Source organism: Brassica rapa, chromosome A02 (assembly GCF_000309985.2).
Source record: "Brassica rapa cultivar Chiifu-401-42 chromosome A02, CAAS_Brap_v3.01, whole genome shotgun sequence".
Lineage (NCBI taxonomy): Eukaryota > Viridiplantae > Streptophyta > Magnoliopsida > Brassicales > Brassicaceae > Brassica > Brassica rapa.
In genome coordinates this window covers 7,093,050-7,109,317 of record NC_024796.2, presented here as the reverse complement: position 1 = coordinate 7,109,317, position 16,268 = coordinate 7,093,050, and the positions used below count along the sequence as shown (strand labels likewise).

General features: G+C 36.0%; 2 protein-coding genes across 3 annotated transcripts; one reads left to right on the top strand and one right to left on the bottom strand.

Moving 5' to 3' along the window:
• Positions 1 to 953: 953 nt before the first annotated feature.
• LOC103851962 (trafficking protein particle complex II-specific subunit 130 homolog) lies at positions 954 to 8,423 on the bottom strand. 2 transcript variants are annotated; one of them, XM_018656813.2, is made up of 22 exons: positions 8,169 to 8,423; positions 7,450 to 7,679; positions 7,160 to 7,341; positions 6,631 to 6,814; positions 6,364 to 6,454; positions 5,965 to 6,125; positions 5,773 to 5,862; positions 5,520 to 5,681; positions 5,208 to 5,269; positions 4,993 to 5,083; positions 4,604 to 4,767; positions 4,223 to 4,436; positions 3,566 to 4,111; positions 3,267 to 3,479; positions 2,746 to 3,136; positions 2,570 to 2,660; positions 2,410 to 2,494; positions 2,134 to 2,320; positions 1,717 to 2,018; positions 1,487 to 1,577; positions 1,213 to 1,396; positions 954 to 1,098 (listed from the first exon to the last, which is right to left on the bottom strand). In XM_018656813.2, the coding sequence occupies exons 1-21, from the start codon at positions 8,230 to 8,232 to the stop codon at positions 1,218 to 1,220; spliced, it is 3,780 nt and encodes a 1,259-aa protein (XP_018512329.1). In that variant the 5' UTR covers positions 8,233 to 8,423; the 3' UTR covers positions 954 to 1,098; positions 1,213 to 1,217. The 2 variants fall into 2 exon arrangements, with proteins under 2 accessions (XP_018512329.1, XP_009127089.1); XM_009128841.3 differs by having other exon boundaries at positions 987 to 1,396.
• A 1,547-nt stretch (positions 8,424 to 9,970) lies between these two features.
• LOC103851961 (universal stress protein PHOS32) lies at positions 9,971 to 11,930 on the top strand. The gene is made up of 3 exons (XM_009128840.3): positions 9,971 to 10,797; positions 11,479 to 11,531; positions 11,634 to 11,930. Exons 1-2 carry the CDS (start codon positions 10,101 to 10,103, stop codon positions 11,484 to 11,486), a joined length of 705 nt encoding a protein of 234 aa, XP_009127088.1. The 5' UTR covers positions 9,971 to 10,100; the 3' UTR covers positions 11,487 to 11,531; positions 11,634 to 11,930.
• The last annotated feature ends 4,338 nt before the right edge of the window (positions 11,931 to 16,268 follow it).

Sequence of the window (16,268 nt, the reverse complement as noted above, 5' to 3'; positions counted from 1 at the left end):
ACCTAAACGTGTAATCAGTAAAGCCATTCGATCCAAGAAAATGAAGAAGCTATCTGAGAGCTAACATTCTGGTGGTGGAGGCATCTTCTTTTCACTGTCTCCTCTTTTGTCTAGCCTACTTACTCTCTTCTTTCTTCTTCTAATTTTTACCTAGTAAAAGTGGTTGAAATGAGCCATGTTTTTTTGAAGAAGTTGAAACGAGCCATGTTAGTATTAAGTATGTTCAATTTTTATTTTATCTGGTTGAAATGAGTTAAATGTTTTTATTCTATACTCATCAAAAACTAAAAGTCAGCAACTAACCATTACAAATTTGGTGTTATGATGATACAACAAACATTATGTTAAAAATTGACCAATTTGAAAATATTAACATAAGTTGAAAAAAGTGAATGAACTGAACCAAGCGCTCGTAGCTTGGTGGTAAAGGAGGTACAGCTGTACTGCCCACCACCCGGGTTCGAGTCTTGGCCACAACGGATTTAACATTCCTTCCGTTGGGGCGCTGGACCCCTTTCGGGGGGATAGTTGGGAATGTGGTTGCCCAGATACCAGAGTTATCAAAAAAAAAAAAAAAAAAAAAAAAAGTGAATGAACTGCATGAGTGTTCTGATAAAAAGAAAATCGAAGCCTAGCGTGTATGTTGTTCTTTGTTATTCGCCGCACATTAATTGGATCTAATGATCTTTAACCTTTTTTGGGGCAAAGCTTACAATAATTCTCAAATATTTGGGCTACAAAAATAGAAGAAAAGTTTAACCAAACTCTACAAACACAAGACAATACAACATAAAAAGTAGATGTAGAAAAACTTCTTAAGATAAATTGTCACATCTTTCACTATAATCTTTACATTGCTATTTCACTAATTTTCTCCCCATAACGCTCTTTCACTTAGTTAAATATTTTTTTCCTATCCAGATTCTCTCGAGAGTTGAGTTCTCTCTACCAAACGTATTAAAAGTCTCCCTTTTGAAACAAACAGATAAAAGAGTTTGATTGTGACATTCATTTGGTGTGTAATAGTATCAAACAAAAGTGTTGTTTGCGTAATTCAAACTCTCATTGACGACCAATGAACTCAATTCTTTGATATTTCTATTTCGCAAACCAACAAAAAAGAAACATACAATAAAATACTTATTGACTGTTCTCGCAGCAAATACTCTAATGAAATTTGAGTCGGGAGTGGAAAATGTTTAAGTGAACTACCTTTACTACTTGACAGGGACGCAATAAGAAGAACTGAGAAGTGGAGGCAAGACGCACACTAAGTGAGGACCTGGTGGATTGCTGCTTACATTTGCTTCTTCCACGTTTGGCAAACCGAGCTGAGGAGGACGGACATAACCCGCAACTAATGGAACACATAGTATCGATATTACCACTCTTGAACCTGTTTAACCACCCAAAAAAAAACATATCAACATTAGTATGCAAGTCTTTCTTGCAACAAAACAAGAAGAATAATAAAATATTACTTTACCTTGCTCCTCTGAGAGAGAGACATAACCTCTCTTCCTACCCGCAATCATCCAGTTCTCCGAATTTGCATTGACTTCGTATAACACCTCATCCTTGTGGAAACAAAACAATCACAAATTCAAAAGGGAAAACCTGGTAATGATGAACTGATCGTGGATCGATGATTATAGCAAATGACACTCGGAAGGAAAAGTAATATATAATATAAAGTTCGATCTGGACATGACTTACATGTTGCTTTTCTACGGATTCACTTCCCTTGAGCTCTTTCAGCCTTTCGACTCTCCACTGCATGGTAATAAGTTTCCCGACCCTAAGACCATCCGAAGGAAGTGGAAGAAATCCAACTGTCAGGCAAGGATCAAGCACTGGACGCTGCAAAACTATAGCACTCTTGAACACCAAATCTCTCCTTTCAGCATCAGCTACAGAGTGATCTGCAGCATCCACTGGGTTGTGTGCTCCAGCAGCTCTATCACCATGGATTTCATATTTGATATTCAGAATGCTCTCTGGTAGCTGCAAATCTTTCCCTTATGTTGTGCAAACAATTAGTCAGTTCGCAGTTATACACAACTTTAACACTGTGTGTTTACCAAAACTAAGACACAGTGTGATATTAACAGTTATTCAGAAGAATAGGAATACCTGATGGCATCGTCTTCTCTATGGATATACTGAATACGACTGCTGCTCTAGACCCCGGAGACACAACAAGCGGAAAGAACGTGGAAGTTGGTCTTCCATCACTTTTTCCATGAACAAATCCATCTTGAAGATCAAGCCAAGCATCAAGAACTATCAAGTTGGCCTTGACAAGGGAGTGTAGCATAACCTGTAAACAAGAATTATTTGATTAATAATCTTGGGTGGACATGAATAAGAGTGAGGGGACTGAGAGGTTGAGAATAAAAAGTTGGCTACCTGCAAGACCAATGTGCCATCATTGCATTTGTTTGCCACCCTTGTAGTCACGTCAAAAGGGTCGGTGAAATGTGCAGCTATCGTTCTGCTCACATAACAAAACCTCTGATGTGGAACAAAGATGATCAAGATTTACCATAACAGGAAATATATACAATACCTCTCAAATATCTGGTTATGGTGCACACCAAATTCAAGTTTCAGAGCCACAGTTCTCATTCCCTCTAAAATATCTTGTTTCAGTGGAGTGACTGTTAACGCAAAAGAAAATCGATCAGTGGGCAGTGGATGTGACCAGAGATTGTAATAATCAGAAAATGATTTATTGCTGCAAACCTGAAGATGAACCTCTAGCAAGCTTCTCACTCAATGCACGAACAGGGACCCACAGAATAGAACTCACATTGCTCGCCCATTCTGAGAAAACTATTTTACCGTCGCAGAGATTAAGTACCTCTGAATCACGTTTTGGAGAGACAGGGCTATCTTCTACAGAAACTTCAGCTTTTGTTGCACCAGCATCACAATCTGTTTCTACGTATCTCTCCATCTCAATGCCGTATGAGTCTTCAATCTTGAGCCCTGGACCAGTATCAATGTGCAAGATGGCGCCTTTGAGTGAGTAATTAATAGGACGTACAATGACACCAATCCACTGGGCTTCATTTATAAGTAGCGCAGAAGATACAGCTGCAGAAAGATCAACCAGAGCTCTTGGTTTGGACACCTAAAGAACAAGATGTTATCGTATCAATCAAGGAAACAAATGTTACATAAGAGTATCACTACTCACGCATGTAATTAAGGATTTTCTACTGTTCCACAAGCTGTAATAAATTTCTTCGGAGATCGTGTACCTTCAGGATAGGTCTGGTTGGCTTTTCATAACTCATAAAATCATCAGTTTCTCCAGGACCACCCTTTGAAAAGCTGTGAGACCTGAATCTCAAGCGGCCAATCTGGCCAGTAACGACTCCCAAAACATAGGAACCCGGTTTTTGTGGAGGCAAATCAAATGTGATAGTATTCCTTCCGGGCTTTAGCACAGTTGCAGCTGAACTCTTCAAAGCCTGAAACCCAATTCATATACATATTTCTTAAGAACGTGAAATTTGATAGAAGAATAGGACGAGAACAATGTCTAATGGAGCCAAACCTGGCCGCCTTCGTCAGTGTTGTTGGTCGCTACCAAGGTAAGACTAAGCGAATCAAGGGTGATATCATCAGGAAAGCCACTCCACACAGTGACAGATAGATTCCCAGGGTCTCCATCACTCAACTGAAGCGGAGGACCAGTATTTCCAGAAAATGTTATCAATGATGACACATCTAAGGGAACTGGGTTCTTCATTTCACTGTGTGCAATATTGACAACCTCGGACTGAAACGCTTGCCGCTCCTTGGACGAGAATAAGCTCTTATCCAACGAAAGTAGCCTAACACAAGATGACATGTACCCAGCTTGATCATTAAGAATCTTTTGACACTCAGCTAAATTGGGCAAGACTTCTGCTAGCAAATCTTGCCATCTTTCACCCGCATAGAGGGCGCAAACTTTTTCGTAAGAGTTTGCAGCCAAATCATATTTCCCGTGCTTGAAGCAGACCGCTGCAATTTCACCATCAAGAACGACTCCATGTCTCTTCCACCAAGAACGGTGATAGTTTTCGGCAGCACCTTTGGTTAGATTAAGATATTTATGCTGCCACAACAAAATTTACACATGAAAAGCTAGAAGAAATACAAGATTCAAAATCAGAAGAGTATCCGTATGTAAATGGCCTTTGCGCAATCGAACTTCCCAGTTTACTACCTCGAAGTCCTGAACAGATGACAATGTCTTCAACAAATCGTGATCTGAAATGGTAAGCCGCAAAGCGTGCTCAGCTGCAACAAAAATTTCAGCGAGCCTCATAGGCCTATCAAGCGGACTCTCAAAATTTCCAGGTGAGGAATTTGTTCTCGACATGGGAGCTGCTTGTACTTTAAGTGATGAAGGGGTTCTCGGAGACGCTTCTAAACCTGATCTGTCAGAATATATAAACATATCATTTTAGTTCCTCAAAGAACAAACAAAGGTGATGATGATTTGCAATTTTTGCTGGAAGTTCAAAAATATTTGAGATACAAGTGCTAACAAATTTGAAAACATTAAGGGCTGAAAGGACATAATTTTATTTTTTAATTTCATTACCCTTCAGTAAAACCTGGGCGGCCATCAAATATTTCAGAAATATTTCCAGTAGAAAGAGAAGCCCTTCTTCTGTTAGCCACACGTAGAAGGACAGATGGTTCAAGGGGCAAAGGTTTCCGTTGGATACCAAAGTGCTTGGTCCTTGAAGTTGCTTGTAGAAGAGTCTGTAAACTAGGAGATAAGTATTCAAGAAAACCAAGATGGTATATATAGTTACGCAGACCTAGATTGCATATACATTCACAACACTACACTGGTAAACACAATTATGTTTGGGTCGACAAGAGGCTATGCAAGCACAATTAACTCTTAGCCTGTCTAAAGCATGGTTGGTTAAGAAAAAGTGCTATAAGTTAACACATTCACGAAGCAGAACATGCAGATTATACCTTTTCTTTTTCAAGCACCTCAGAGGAAGCATCTGGTGGAAGAGATGGCCAGACTGCTGGTTTTGGCCAAGGCAGCATACTGAGACAAGCACTGCCCAAAAAATGCGTAGAAGTTACTACATTGATTAAGCCAACAAATACTTGCCTTGTTTTGTTTAAATGAATACTTATAATTAACAAGCAAATGCATATGCTATAATAATATAGACCGGTACCTGTTCAGTGGACTCTTTTCTATGTCGGTTCCATATCCTATCAGATATCCAAGTCTCATGAACTGCCATGAACAGAAAAGCATTTCAATGGGTATAAATACTTGAGAATGATCGGCTTATTAAATTCATATTCAACCAATAAAATAAACTTGCCTGGACATGAATTAACAAGTATGGCATCACATAAAACAAACTCTTACATAGACAAACGCAAGATCATCTCAAAACATATATATTAACGGGGAACTCCATTCAAAGTGAGAGAAACAAAGGGTATGCATTCTCCCAATTTTAAAGCAAGAAGATTTCTACCTTAAGCCGGGACAGTGAATAGAGATCACCCTGAAGACGGTAGAACTCCTTCTCAATATCAGGTGCAACAATGCCATCATTGTGATGAGAAGCAGTTGCATCGAGCAGCGCTAAACATGCAGTCAGTACCCAAACTTCCCGCAAACAGAAGGGAAGTACACTCTACATAAATATCGAAGAGGATGAATACGGACGAAAAATTAACATATCAGAGGTATGATAGTAAGGATTTGTTTAGTAAAGCATAAAATACCTCATGGAAGGTCAAGGCCTTTGCAAAGCTAATAACAAAAGAATATCCCCTGGATGAAACTTCAAAAGGACGGTTCAACTTGAACAACAGCTGCGAAAAAACACATGCATGTAAGCTAATGAAAAAGTTGATGCTACAATTGTGAAAGCGAAAAAGGCAATGTATCAATATGATGCTCTTGTGTACACTAACCCGAGATTGACAGGCAAAGAGATACTGTCTGAAATCGAACTCTCTAAAAGAATCATCATGAACCATTTGTGTCAGTGGTTTGCTTCCTGGTTTCAGCAGCGCAGCTTGGTCATCTTCACTGTCGAATCCTCCAAATTCCCTCTGTTTCCCAGGCATATTAACTGCATCGTAGTTAATGCATAATAGATTATATTTTCAGTAAAAAAACTAGTTTGTTATATATGACTACTGATCTCAAATGCTTCAAAAGATAAAAGAGAAATGTCAGGTTTTTCTAAACCGAAGACCATAATATTACATATAATCTATCTTCCCGCTATGAATTAACATAAGCAAAATAACCGTAGATTTTTACTGCCACGGATGTGCTAGAGAGAGACACGGGGGTAAGAAAAGAACCTGTTTCCAAATAGCAGAGCTCTAGTTCATCATATTCACGTAATGCATCTTCGTGAAGATGAGCAATCTCAAATATGAAAGCCAAACTTTCCTGAGACAGAGATACATTTCATCAAATGAGACTGCAAGGACCAACGGTGGTGTTTTTTTACCAAAACAGAGTAAAATCAAATTATAAACAGGAAGAAACAGAATTTTGAACCATTATATTCATCTACATAGTAGCCACATTTCGCTTTTCTTTGAGAAATAGAGAAGAGGGATAACCTTCAGGATGAAAAAGTTACAAAAGTTCCATATTGGCATAAACCTCTGCTCGGTGAGTTTGCGGATCTCATCCTCGTAGAATTGAACGCGCCTATCCAAGGTATTTCTGATGCACTCGGTAATCTTTAATTCTAGATCCTCCCAAAAATTTGCGTCGGGGCCATGTATATCCAGCTTACAGCACCTTAAAAGTATGGCATACATAGATTTGAGTTAATCTGATCACGTAAATAAACATGTGTAGTAGCTTCTACAGTTCTTCTACTCCTGCATTATCTTAGGTAACTAATCTAAAGATAACTTCATTACAACGACTCATTACTGATAAATGGGTTTAGCTTATGCATTTAGCAAAAATATATGAGTTAGTGCAATTGTGAAACTGTTTATCCTGATATAATTTTGGTAAGAGTTATTTATCAATACGAGCAATCAAGCCTTTTTGAGAAGCTGGCATGGTTTTACTTTGGTTCTAGGCCACATGTATTAAAGCAAAAAAAAAAACACTGTCCAAAACTGCAATACTAACCTTTCTCTCTTTTTGGAACTGAAATCAACTTCAAGCTTGGCATAGACTTTCTTGGCATTCTTAGTTGCTTGATCATTACTCGGGTGAGCCTTAGATACAAATACAATAAACCATTCCTTCTCATCGTTCTGAACAATTAATTTCAGACGCGGTTTAAGAATGTTCTTAAACTCATCAAGATCCTGCAAGGCCAAAGATATAAAAAGTAACCAAATAAGTGATAAAGAGTATATTCCAAAAATAACCAATATAGTAAAGGAATACAGAACATCATCTTTGTTTCAAAGTACCTCACAGGTGACAAGAACAATAGTTGCGTATGGTTCTCGGAACCAGTACAGATACTGCTCATGCGGGAAGCGACTGCGAAGCCTGGCGTCTGTAGTTAATATGAACTCAACGGGCAAGTTCTCAACGAGAACGGGATTCCGAGTCTTGTTTGTCAAGACTGCTCTCTTCAAAGGCTGATGTTCTTCAAACAAACCTTTAACAGTGGGCCAGAGATCAGACACATCTTCGACTGTAATGAACGAGAAGAGGTAAGTCAGATCCACAAGTAAAGGAAACAAAAAAGGAGAAAACTTTTTAATATTAATGAGAAAGTAGAATTATAGATTATCAGAAACAAAAAAGCATAATACAGTAGTTCATGGAATCCATCACTGGTCAAGCCTTAGCTTAATAAAAAAACGTTACAGGGATGATTCAGTACGTTCTGAAAAGCTCAAAGATGCAATCAAATGAGATGAAAATCTTCCCAACAATATAACATTTTTTTAACATTTGAAGCTTCAAAATACGAAGAATGTAGCAACCAACAAGATCACATTGTGAAATTCAGCTCTTTATCGGACTTCAACTACATTGGGAAACTTTGATTTACGATTACAAAATAAGATCTTCCCACTAAAGTCTGACTATGAGATCGCAAAATGTGGCAAACGAGAGAAGTAGAACAGATCCTAATCGACGAAACTACACAGGAAGAAAACAGGATGGAGAGGTTTACCGGCGGCGACGATGCGATCGCAGGAGTTCTTAATCGTCTGGAACTGAGCCAGGTAGTTCGCCATCTGAGCTGTGGAAGTTTCCGACGACGGAATCTTTTGATAAGATCCGAGATCGGTCTTAACTTGAGAACATGAAAGAGAAGATACAGAGGGGAAGAAGGTGAATCAGATTTGAGAAAGCTACTCCTTTCTTTTCTGTTGATTGTTTGATCAAAGAGAAGAGGGCATTTCTGTAAATAATTTAAGTTCATGATCATTTCAGGCTTCAATCTTTATTTTTAATCCGTTCAGCCCATTCAAGGCCCACTAGACGGTCATTTACTTACAACTCAAAACAGTTAAAGAACCTTTTGTTGAAGAAGCTCATGATCATCTCAACTCAAAACAAGCTAGTTTCAACTTTCAAGCTTCGTGTAGAGCCAGCCAGCACAGACAAGAACAGGTCGACCAGTGTTATTTGGTTTTCACAGTCTTTCCATCTTCAGGACTCTAGAGAGGCTTCTTCGACAGACAACTAAACACAGTACTCAAATTTGAATAATAGAATAATCTTTGGTTGTACCAAAAAAAGAACAACTAAACACATTACACTGTATGAATACATCTCAGATTCATACACCTAATGTGATGTACTTAAGAGTTAAGACAGACTCATATTCCAAACATATAACTGTCCAGAACCAATATCCTCAATTTTTCCAAACAAAGAAGAGCTAGTTTTGAAACTACACAAATCTTTAACCACAAAGTCACACACTCATTCTACTAGGAACCATTTGGTGGAGATTTCCTTGGACTCCAAAAGAGAAAACTAATACAATGCAAGAATAGAACTGAGGAAGTCAATGCAACTAGCAAAGCAACCACTTATGCTTTCAGTATATTAATTTAGGCATGCAGTTCGGTTCGATTGTATAGTTCTTTCTCGGTTAGTTCAATTCTCATAAAATCTTATCAACTAGAACTCAAAAGAATTTCAGTTCAGTTTTTTTTTTAAAAAAAATTCTGTTGATTAAACTAATTTTTTTTAGTTTCAGTTAGACTCTAACTTGGGTAACATTTAAACAATTTTGGTTAATATCGGTTTGCAATTTTGGTTAGTTCATTCCAAATCTATCTATACTATTATTTGCGAAATAAATTTTAGCAACGGAGTTCTCACGTTAAAAGTTAGAGCGGTTAATATTTATATTACCCTTAATGAATTTATATATAATTAAAACGAATTTCATGTTAATAATATTAGATTTTTATATGTTATATTAGATAACTGTAAATTAATATGATAAAATTGTCAAAATAAAAACATATATTTTTAATAAAAATAAGATGATTCTTATATATATTGTGTTGCTATCTGGAAATAATATTTTCTACTATAAAAGTTAAAAAAATTAAGATATAATACAATTTCAAATTTAATATTAATCAAAGCAAAAAATTGTATAAAGAAAAATTGTTAAAATAAAAACATATTTTTTAAAAAAACTATGCTAATTCTTATATATATTGTGTTATTAGCTAGAAATAATATTTTTTTTCTATAAAAATTTAAAATTAAAACTATTACCGCATGTGCGGATAAAACACCTTGTTTGATGTGGTTACAAAAAAAAAAGAAACTTGTTTGATTTTTTTTTTTTAAATATCGAATTAACCAACTACTGAACTGGTTCGACAACCATTTTTGTAAAGTTTTTGTAAATCAAATCGAACCGAACTTATAATCGAACACAAACCAAAAGCTGAAACCGAACCAAATTAACTAATGTTAGAAAAGAAGAAAGTTCGAGAAAGAAATAATAAAATACAAATCGAGAAAAACACGCTTCCTCTTTGTCTTCCTCGTTCCTCTCCGATTCAAAAACTCTCTCTCACTCTTCTCGTTCATCACTTCCCAGCGATCAAAGAAACCATCTTCGTTCGAAGCCATGAACCCAGATCCCGATCACCCTCAGCTCCCCACCATCAAGATCCACCACCCTCCTTCCCCTCACCACCACCACTCCTCCTCCACCCCCTCCTCCGCCGCCACCCCGACTCCCACCGCCGGAGCCCGCCGCAAAATCGGAGTCGCCATCGACCTCTCGGAAGAAAGCGCCTACGCCGTCCGCTGGGCCGTGGATCACTACATCCGCCCCGGAGACGCCGTCGTCCTCCTCCACGTCTCCCCCACCTCCGTCCTCTTCGGCGCCGACTGGGGCCCGCTCCCCCTCAAAACCCAGGAGAATCCGTCGGATCAGCCTAGCCAGGAGGACTTCGACGCCTTCACTGCCTCCAAGGTGGCGGATCTGGCGAGGCCGTTGAAGGAGAGCGGGTTCCCTTACAAGATCCATATAGTGAAGGATCACGATATGAGGGAGAGGCTGTGCCTTGAGATCGAGAGGCTTGGTTTGAGCGCGGTGATCATGGGGAGCAGAGGGTTTGGTGCTGAGAAGAAAGGGAGTGATGGGAAGCTTGGGTCTGTTAGTGATTACTGTCTTCACCACTGTGTTTGTCCTGTTGTTGTCGTGAGGTACCCTGATGATCGTGATGGGCCTGGGCCTGTTGTTACTGTTAAGAAGAGTGTGGATGATGATGATGAAGATGATGTTGCTGGTACTCGTCATGAACACCACCATGTCAAAGGTTTGTGCTTTAGTGGTTGATGAGCTGCTTTTGTGTTTTGTTTTTGTGGATGGTTACGATTGACATGTTAGATTGGGCTCAGGACTTAGTGCTGTGACTTGTGAATTATTCTTTTGTTTCGTCCTCTGTTAGTTTAGTTTGAGGCATTAATCTGAAAGGAAGCTTCAATGTAGAAACTTTTGTTCTTTTTTTGTTTGCTATGATCCAGACTAGGAAACGTTACAGTAGTGGGATGTTTCTAGAAAGGCACATGGGGACTTGTAGATTGAATACGGCTGGGTTTACATGAAGAGAAATGAAGATGTAGCATTTGCTTCAGATAAAATTGTCAAATAAAGATACTGAGTTAGCGAGTTCCGTAGATTGATACTTTAGCAAGACGATCATTGGTGTTAGTCCTTGAATATTTCCCTTTGGAAGCTACCTAGTGAATTTGTATGTACAATATGATAAGGTAAAAAAGGCTAAACAATCCATTTGCTATATTCATTATACGGTATGATACTTAGCAACGTTTTATCTGCTTGGTTTATTCAGTTTTTCCTTTGTGTATCTTCAAGTCTTGAAATGTATTTTGTGGAAAAGGATTATTCCGGTAAATGAAAGTAAACATGGTGGTTCTATGATCAAAAGATCAAATAATAATTTCTTGGTACTCATTACCCTGTGTTTCTATTACAGATGAGTAATACTTGTTAGGTCCTGGAAAAGTTCGCACTCTTTACATCATCCAGGTAAAGATAAAAACTAACATCAACCATCTTCTAGAGATATTGTCGGAACATTAATATTGTTATTGATTATTCTTTCTCTCTGTTTGTTTTGGAAATGAAAAGGTACACAAATGAAGTTAGAGTTTTAGCGGAATGGTGGAGGAGTGTTTTGTGTGTTCTATCTTTAGCGATCTCAGGGTGATTTGGAGTTTCTTCATTAAACATGGAGTTTGTACGATTACTGAAACCTATTTTGTTTTTTTTTATGAAAGAAAAAGATTCTGAACTTCAATAAAGTGTGGTAGTTTAGGTTTTCCATGTTGTCTGAGAGTGAGTGTCAAGTCTGTTTAGATTATATTTGTCTTTAGTTATTGTTAAAATCAAATAAAAGAACTAATAGATTTATGGTTTAGTTTGGCATCTTGGCTTTTAGACAAATCTCAAAGGCTGAATGTTTGATGTTAAGTACGAAATTGAAAACAAAATGAAACAGCAGATAACTTAAGTAAGAAAATTACTCAGAATAACTGTACTTTTCTTGTTAATTACTAATCTAACTCTACATCATGGACATATGTTAGTATAGGTGGCTAAAGACCAAATAACCTTAATTGTTCTTCTTTATTACAATATATTACCATTTCTAATATATTTCATTAATAAATTTTAAAACAAAAATTAGAATAACTTTAATTGTTCTTCTTTATTACAATATTACCATTTCTAATATATTTTATAAACAAATTATAAAACAAAAATTAGAATGACATGTTCCAAAAATCCAGCCAATATCAAAATTTGAGACTTAGGGTCTGACTGGTTCAAACGCAGCGGTTGCGGTTGCGGCTGCGGGCGTTTGCGGATGCGGGTGGTTGCGGTTTCTAGCGGTTTTAAGAGATTTGTACGACTGGTTCTGCGGTTAGAAATTGGTGCGTTTGCGGGATACTTATGACTGGTTAACTACCAAATACAGCAGCGGTTAAATAATAAATTAACAATATTTACATTTTATATAATTATAAAAATATCAAAAATCATAATATTATAATAAATATGTAAATTATATTTTTAAAGTTATAGTTTTAAATTTTTTAAATTATAGAAAATATTTTTATTTTAAAATTTTATAATATTAATTAAAATATAATAGATATATTTTAGTATTTTTATAATTCCATTTTAAAAATTTTATTTTTATTTTTATTTTTGTATTTATATGGTTTTTTAAAAAAAAGAAAAAAAAATTATCCTCCCGCAACCGCCCGCAACCGCAAACGCTAGCTGGAACCAGCTTTTGATTTTAAGAGGTTCGGAGCGGTTTGAAGCGATTTATAGCGGTTTGTATGATTGTTTCGAAACGCTGTCAACCGCTACCAATCGCAAAAGCTGCGTTTGCGGGTGGTAGCGGGAAAACCAATCAAGCTATTAGTTGCATTGCCTCTATTTTGAGCTGTTCCAAAAATCCACTGCTTCTGATTTTTAATATCTAAAGGCGGTGTGTTTTGGGGTAACGTCAACAAAACCTTCTTGAGAAACATGTATGTAGCTCAATTCCACATCTTAAATCTGCTCATTAACCTTGACTCTTTGATCACCTTATGAACAAAATCATCATAACTTGTTTTGTTCTATGCACTACAAGAAAGCATAGCACATCCTGACCAAATTCCTGACCACATAAATTGGTCAGAATTAGTTCCGACCACAAACTGATGATCATTTTGTGATGATTAAACAAAGTGGATAAAAGATGGTTATAAATTACGGACGAATCGCACTATTTACAAAAATGGTCAGTAATTTGTGATCAAGTCTTGACCACTTTAATATCAGTGAGAAAAATGATCAGAAAAGGATAAAAAAGTGGTCAGGTTTTTAAGAATTAAAATTTAACTAGTTATTCGGTTTTGTGTAGTGGTCAGAAAACGGTCAAAACAATTGGTTGATTTGCAATGTCTTTAACCTAATCTACACTTCTCTTAATTTCATATTCTTCACCTTCAGCTGCGTAATGACTACATTAACACTAGTGGTAAATGTTTCTTTTATATAATTGGTTGATTTTCAATGACTTATAGTTTTAAATATTGTATAGGATTTTCTTAAGTAAACTTTCATTGAGTTAAGATTGATTTCTTTCTTATCCATGCAGAGATCAACACATAGTAAGTTAGTTTTCATAGTTATCATTTTCTTTCTTTTATGCTTCTCCTTTTATGTTGTTAAAAAAAATGCTTCTCCTTTTATAGGAAATCCATGAGATTAAAGGTCACCGTTTTGGATTTTGAACAATGCCAGTCCCAGACCTTCAGCTGGTTTCATGTCTAATTTGGACCAAGAAGCAGAATTACGGATTACAAACAGAAGATATGAGTAGTAGATGAGAGGATTGCTATGCAACCGAGAAGATTCTGACCTTGGAGAATGACAAGGCTGGTAAAGATAAGATTATAAACTATTTGCAGAACTTGGCAGATATGGTTGTGAGTAAATTTCCAGAATTGCTTGGTGTAGATGACACTATTATGCTTGTGTTTTGTAGCTTTTTTTTGTTGTTCTTAAACTTTATGTATGTACTATGTTAAAACTATTTCAATGTTAACGATTTAGGTTTCAACTCTAAACTATATTTGATTTAGTCATTTGTATTTTAAATACAGTTTTATTGATTAATAAATTTAATACACTAATTATATAAATTTATTAATAAGTGGTTAGAATTATCATAAATTCGTCAGGAAATGGTTAGAAAATTTTTGACCACTTTTTGATCACATTTGACAAGAGGTTTAGGAAAAAGAAGAAAGAACAAGATAGAGCAGAGATGCACAAGAGCCTACAGATTATATTATCCAACTTGACAAGAGGTTTAGGAAATGTTTCCTATCATAAAAGTAGTGGACCGACACTATTCTGACGTTAGTTCCTTTTGCAAGTGTGGAGCTGATGGCATCAAAACGCCTAATGAAAGTGCCATATCACAGTACTGTTATAATGAAGAACATATAACCATGTCTATTTATATATTCACGTAACATTAACTTCAATCTGAATCTTGAAAATAAATGAAAAACAAACTACATACTTAATTTGAAACTTGGACTCTATCTTTAGTTATCTCATGGTTATTTGGAGTCTCTTGTTTTCTCCATCTAATGGTTTCTTCATTAAACATAAACATGGGGTTTGTAAGATTACTGAAACCTATTTCTTTTTTAAGAAAAAGATTATGAACTTCAATAAAGTGTGGTAGTTAAGGTTTGCCATGTTGTTTGAGAGTGTGAATGTCAAGTCTGTTTGTGTTATATTTTTCTTTAGTTATTGTTAAAAATCAAATAAAGAATTGGTAGATTTATGGTTTTTGGTTGGCATCAGTGGCAAACCTAGGTACACCAAGAAGGTGGCAAATGCCCATAAAATTTTCAAAATTGCATAATATACTTAAAGTTTTAATTATTTTCCTCTATTAAATATCATATTTTAGCCAAGTTGTAAGTTTATATGTGATTTACCCCATTAAAAATAATTCTACATTCGCCATTGGTTGGCATCTTGGCTTTTAGACAAATCTCAAAACGCTGAATGTTTAATGTTAAAAAGTATGAAATGGAAAACAAAATGAAAGAATCAGATAAATTAAATTTGGTTAATTTGTAAAACTTGTTTGGTTCTTACTTCTTAGGTCTAGTTTCTTTTTCAAATGTGGTGTTGATGGCATCAAAACGCAGTATTAAAACTATCATACAGTGTTGTTAATTTGTTATAACGAAGAAGATATGACCATGTCAACTGATTTTTCGTATTTCCTCCGATTCATAATAAGTGTTGTTTAAGGTTTTTACACCCGAATTAAGAAAATAGTTAAATTTTTTGTTTTACCCATATTTAATATATATATATATATTGTTTGATTTTAGTAATTAATGAATTATATATAAATACAGAAATTAGAAAATTTGTTTAAAATATACACTGAAAATATAAAATGATACTTATAATTAAACAAAATTAAAAAAAAATAACATTTAATATGAACTGGATGGAGTACACTGTTTTGAAGCCGGCTTAAATGATCGGTCTTTGAAAGGAGAACCACATATTTTCAATAATTTATTTAACATGCATAAAATAACTTGGTAGACCACCCTCGCCGTCCAATTCTCTAAGAGCATCTGTATTGGAAGGCCCTTAAAGCATCCCTTAGGGGAAGGGGGTGGGAACCGAGGAAGAAAGAGAAGGGAAAAGCCCTTAATTAAGGAATGTCCCTTACTATTCTATGACCAAAAAAAAAAAAAAAAAGCAGAACAAGGGACTTTCTCTCCCTCTCTCCTCATCCCACCAATACAGATGCTCTAACTGACCATACATTTTTCTTATAATCGTTTTTAATTATTAAACAAACTCTTTTAATTGTTAAATTAAAACGTACGTTGATTTATGAAATAAAATAGGGACCCAAGAAAATATCTTGTGAGAGCATCAATTTTTTCCAGCCTCAAAGATGGTTTACAGATAAAGAGACATGATTAGACTCAACGGTCTGACGAATAAAAAAAACATTAAAGAGGACCCAATGAAATTAATATCTTCTTGTGTCTTCGCAACTTTTATTTTGTGGTTGCAGACTAACGACATTCATACGCTATGTACTCTTCATTTGTCACCAATCAACATCACACATACGGCTTATTTGATCGAAAAATATATAACATGTTTTAAGATTTGGTTTTGATTGATAATCCTTTTGATGGATTGTCC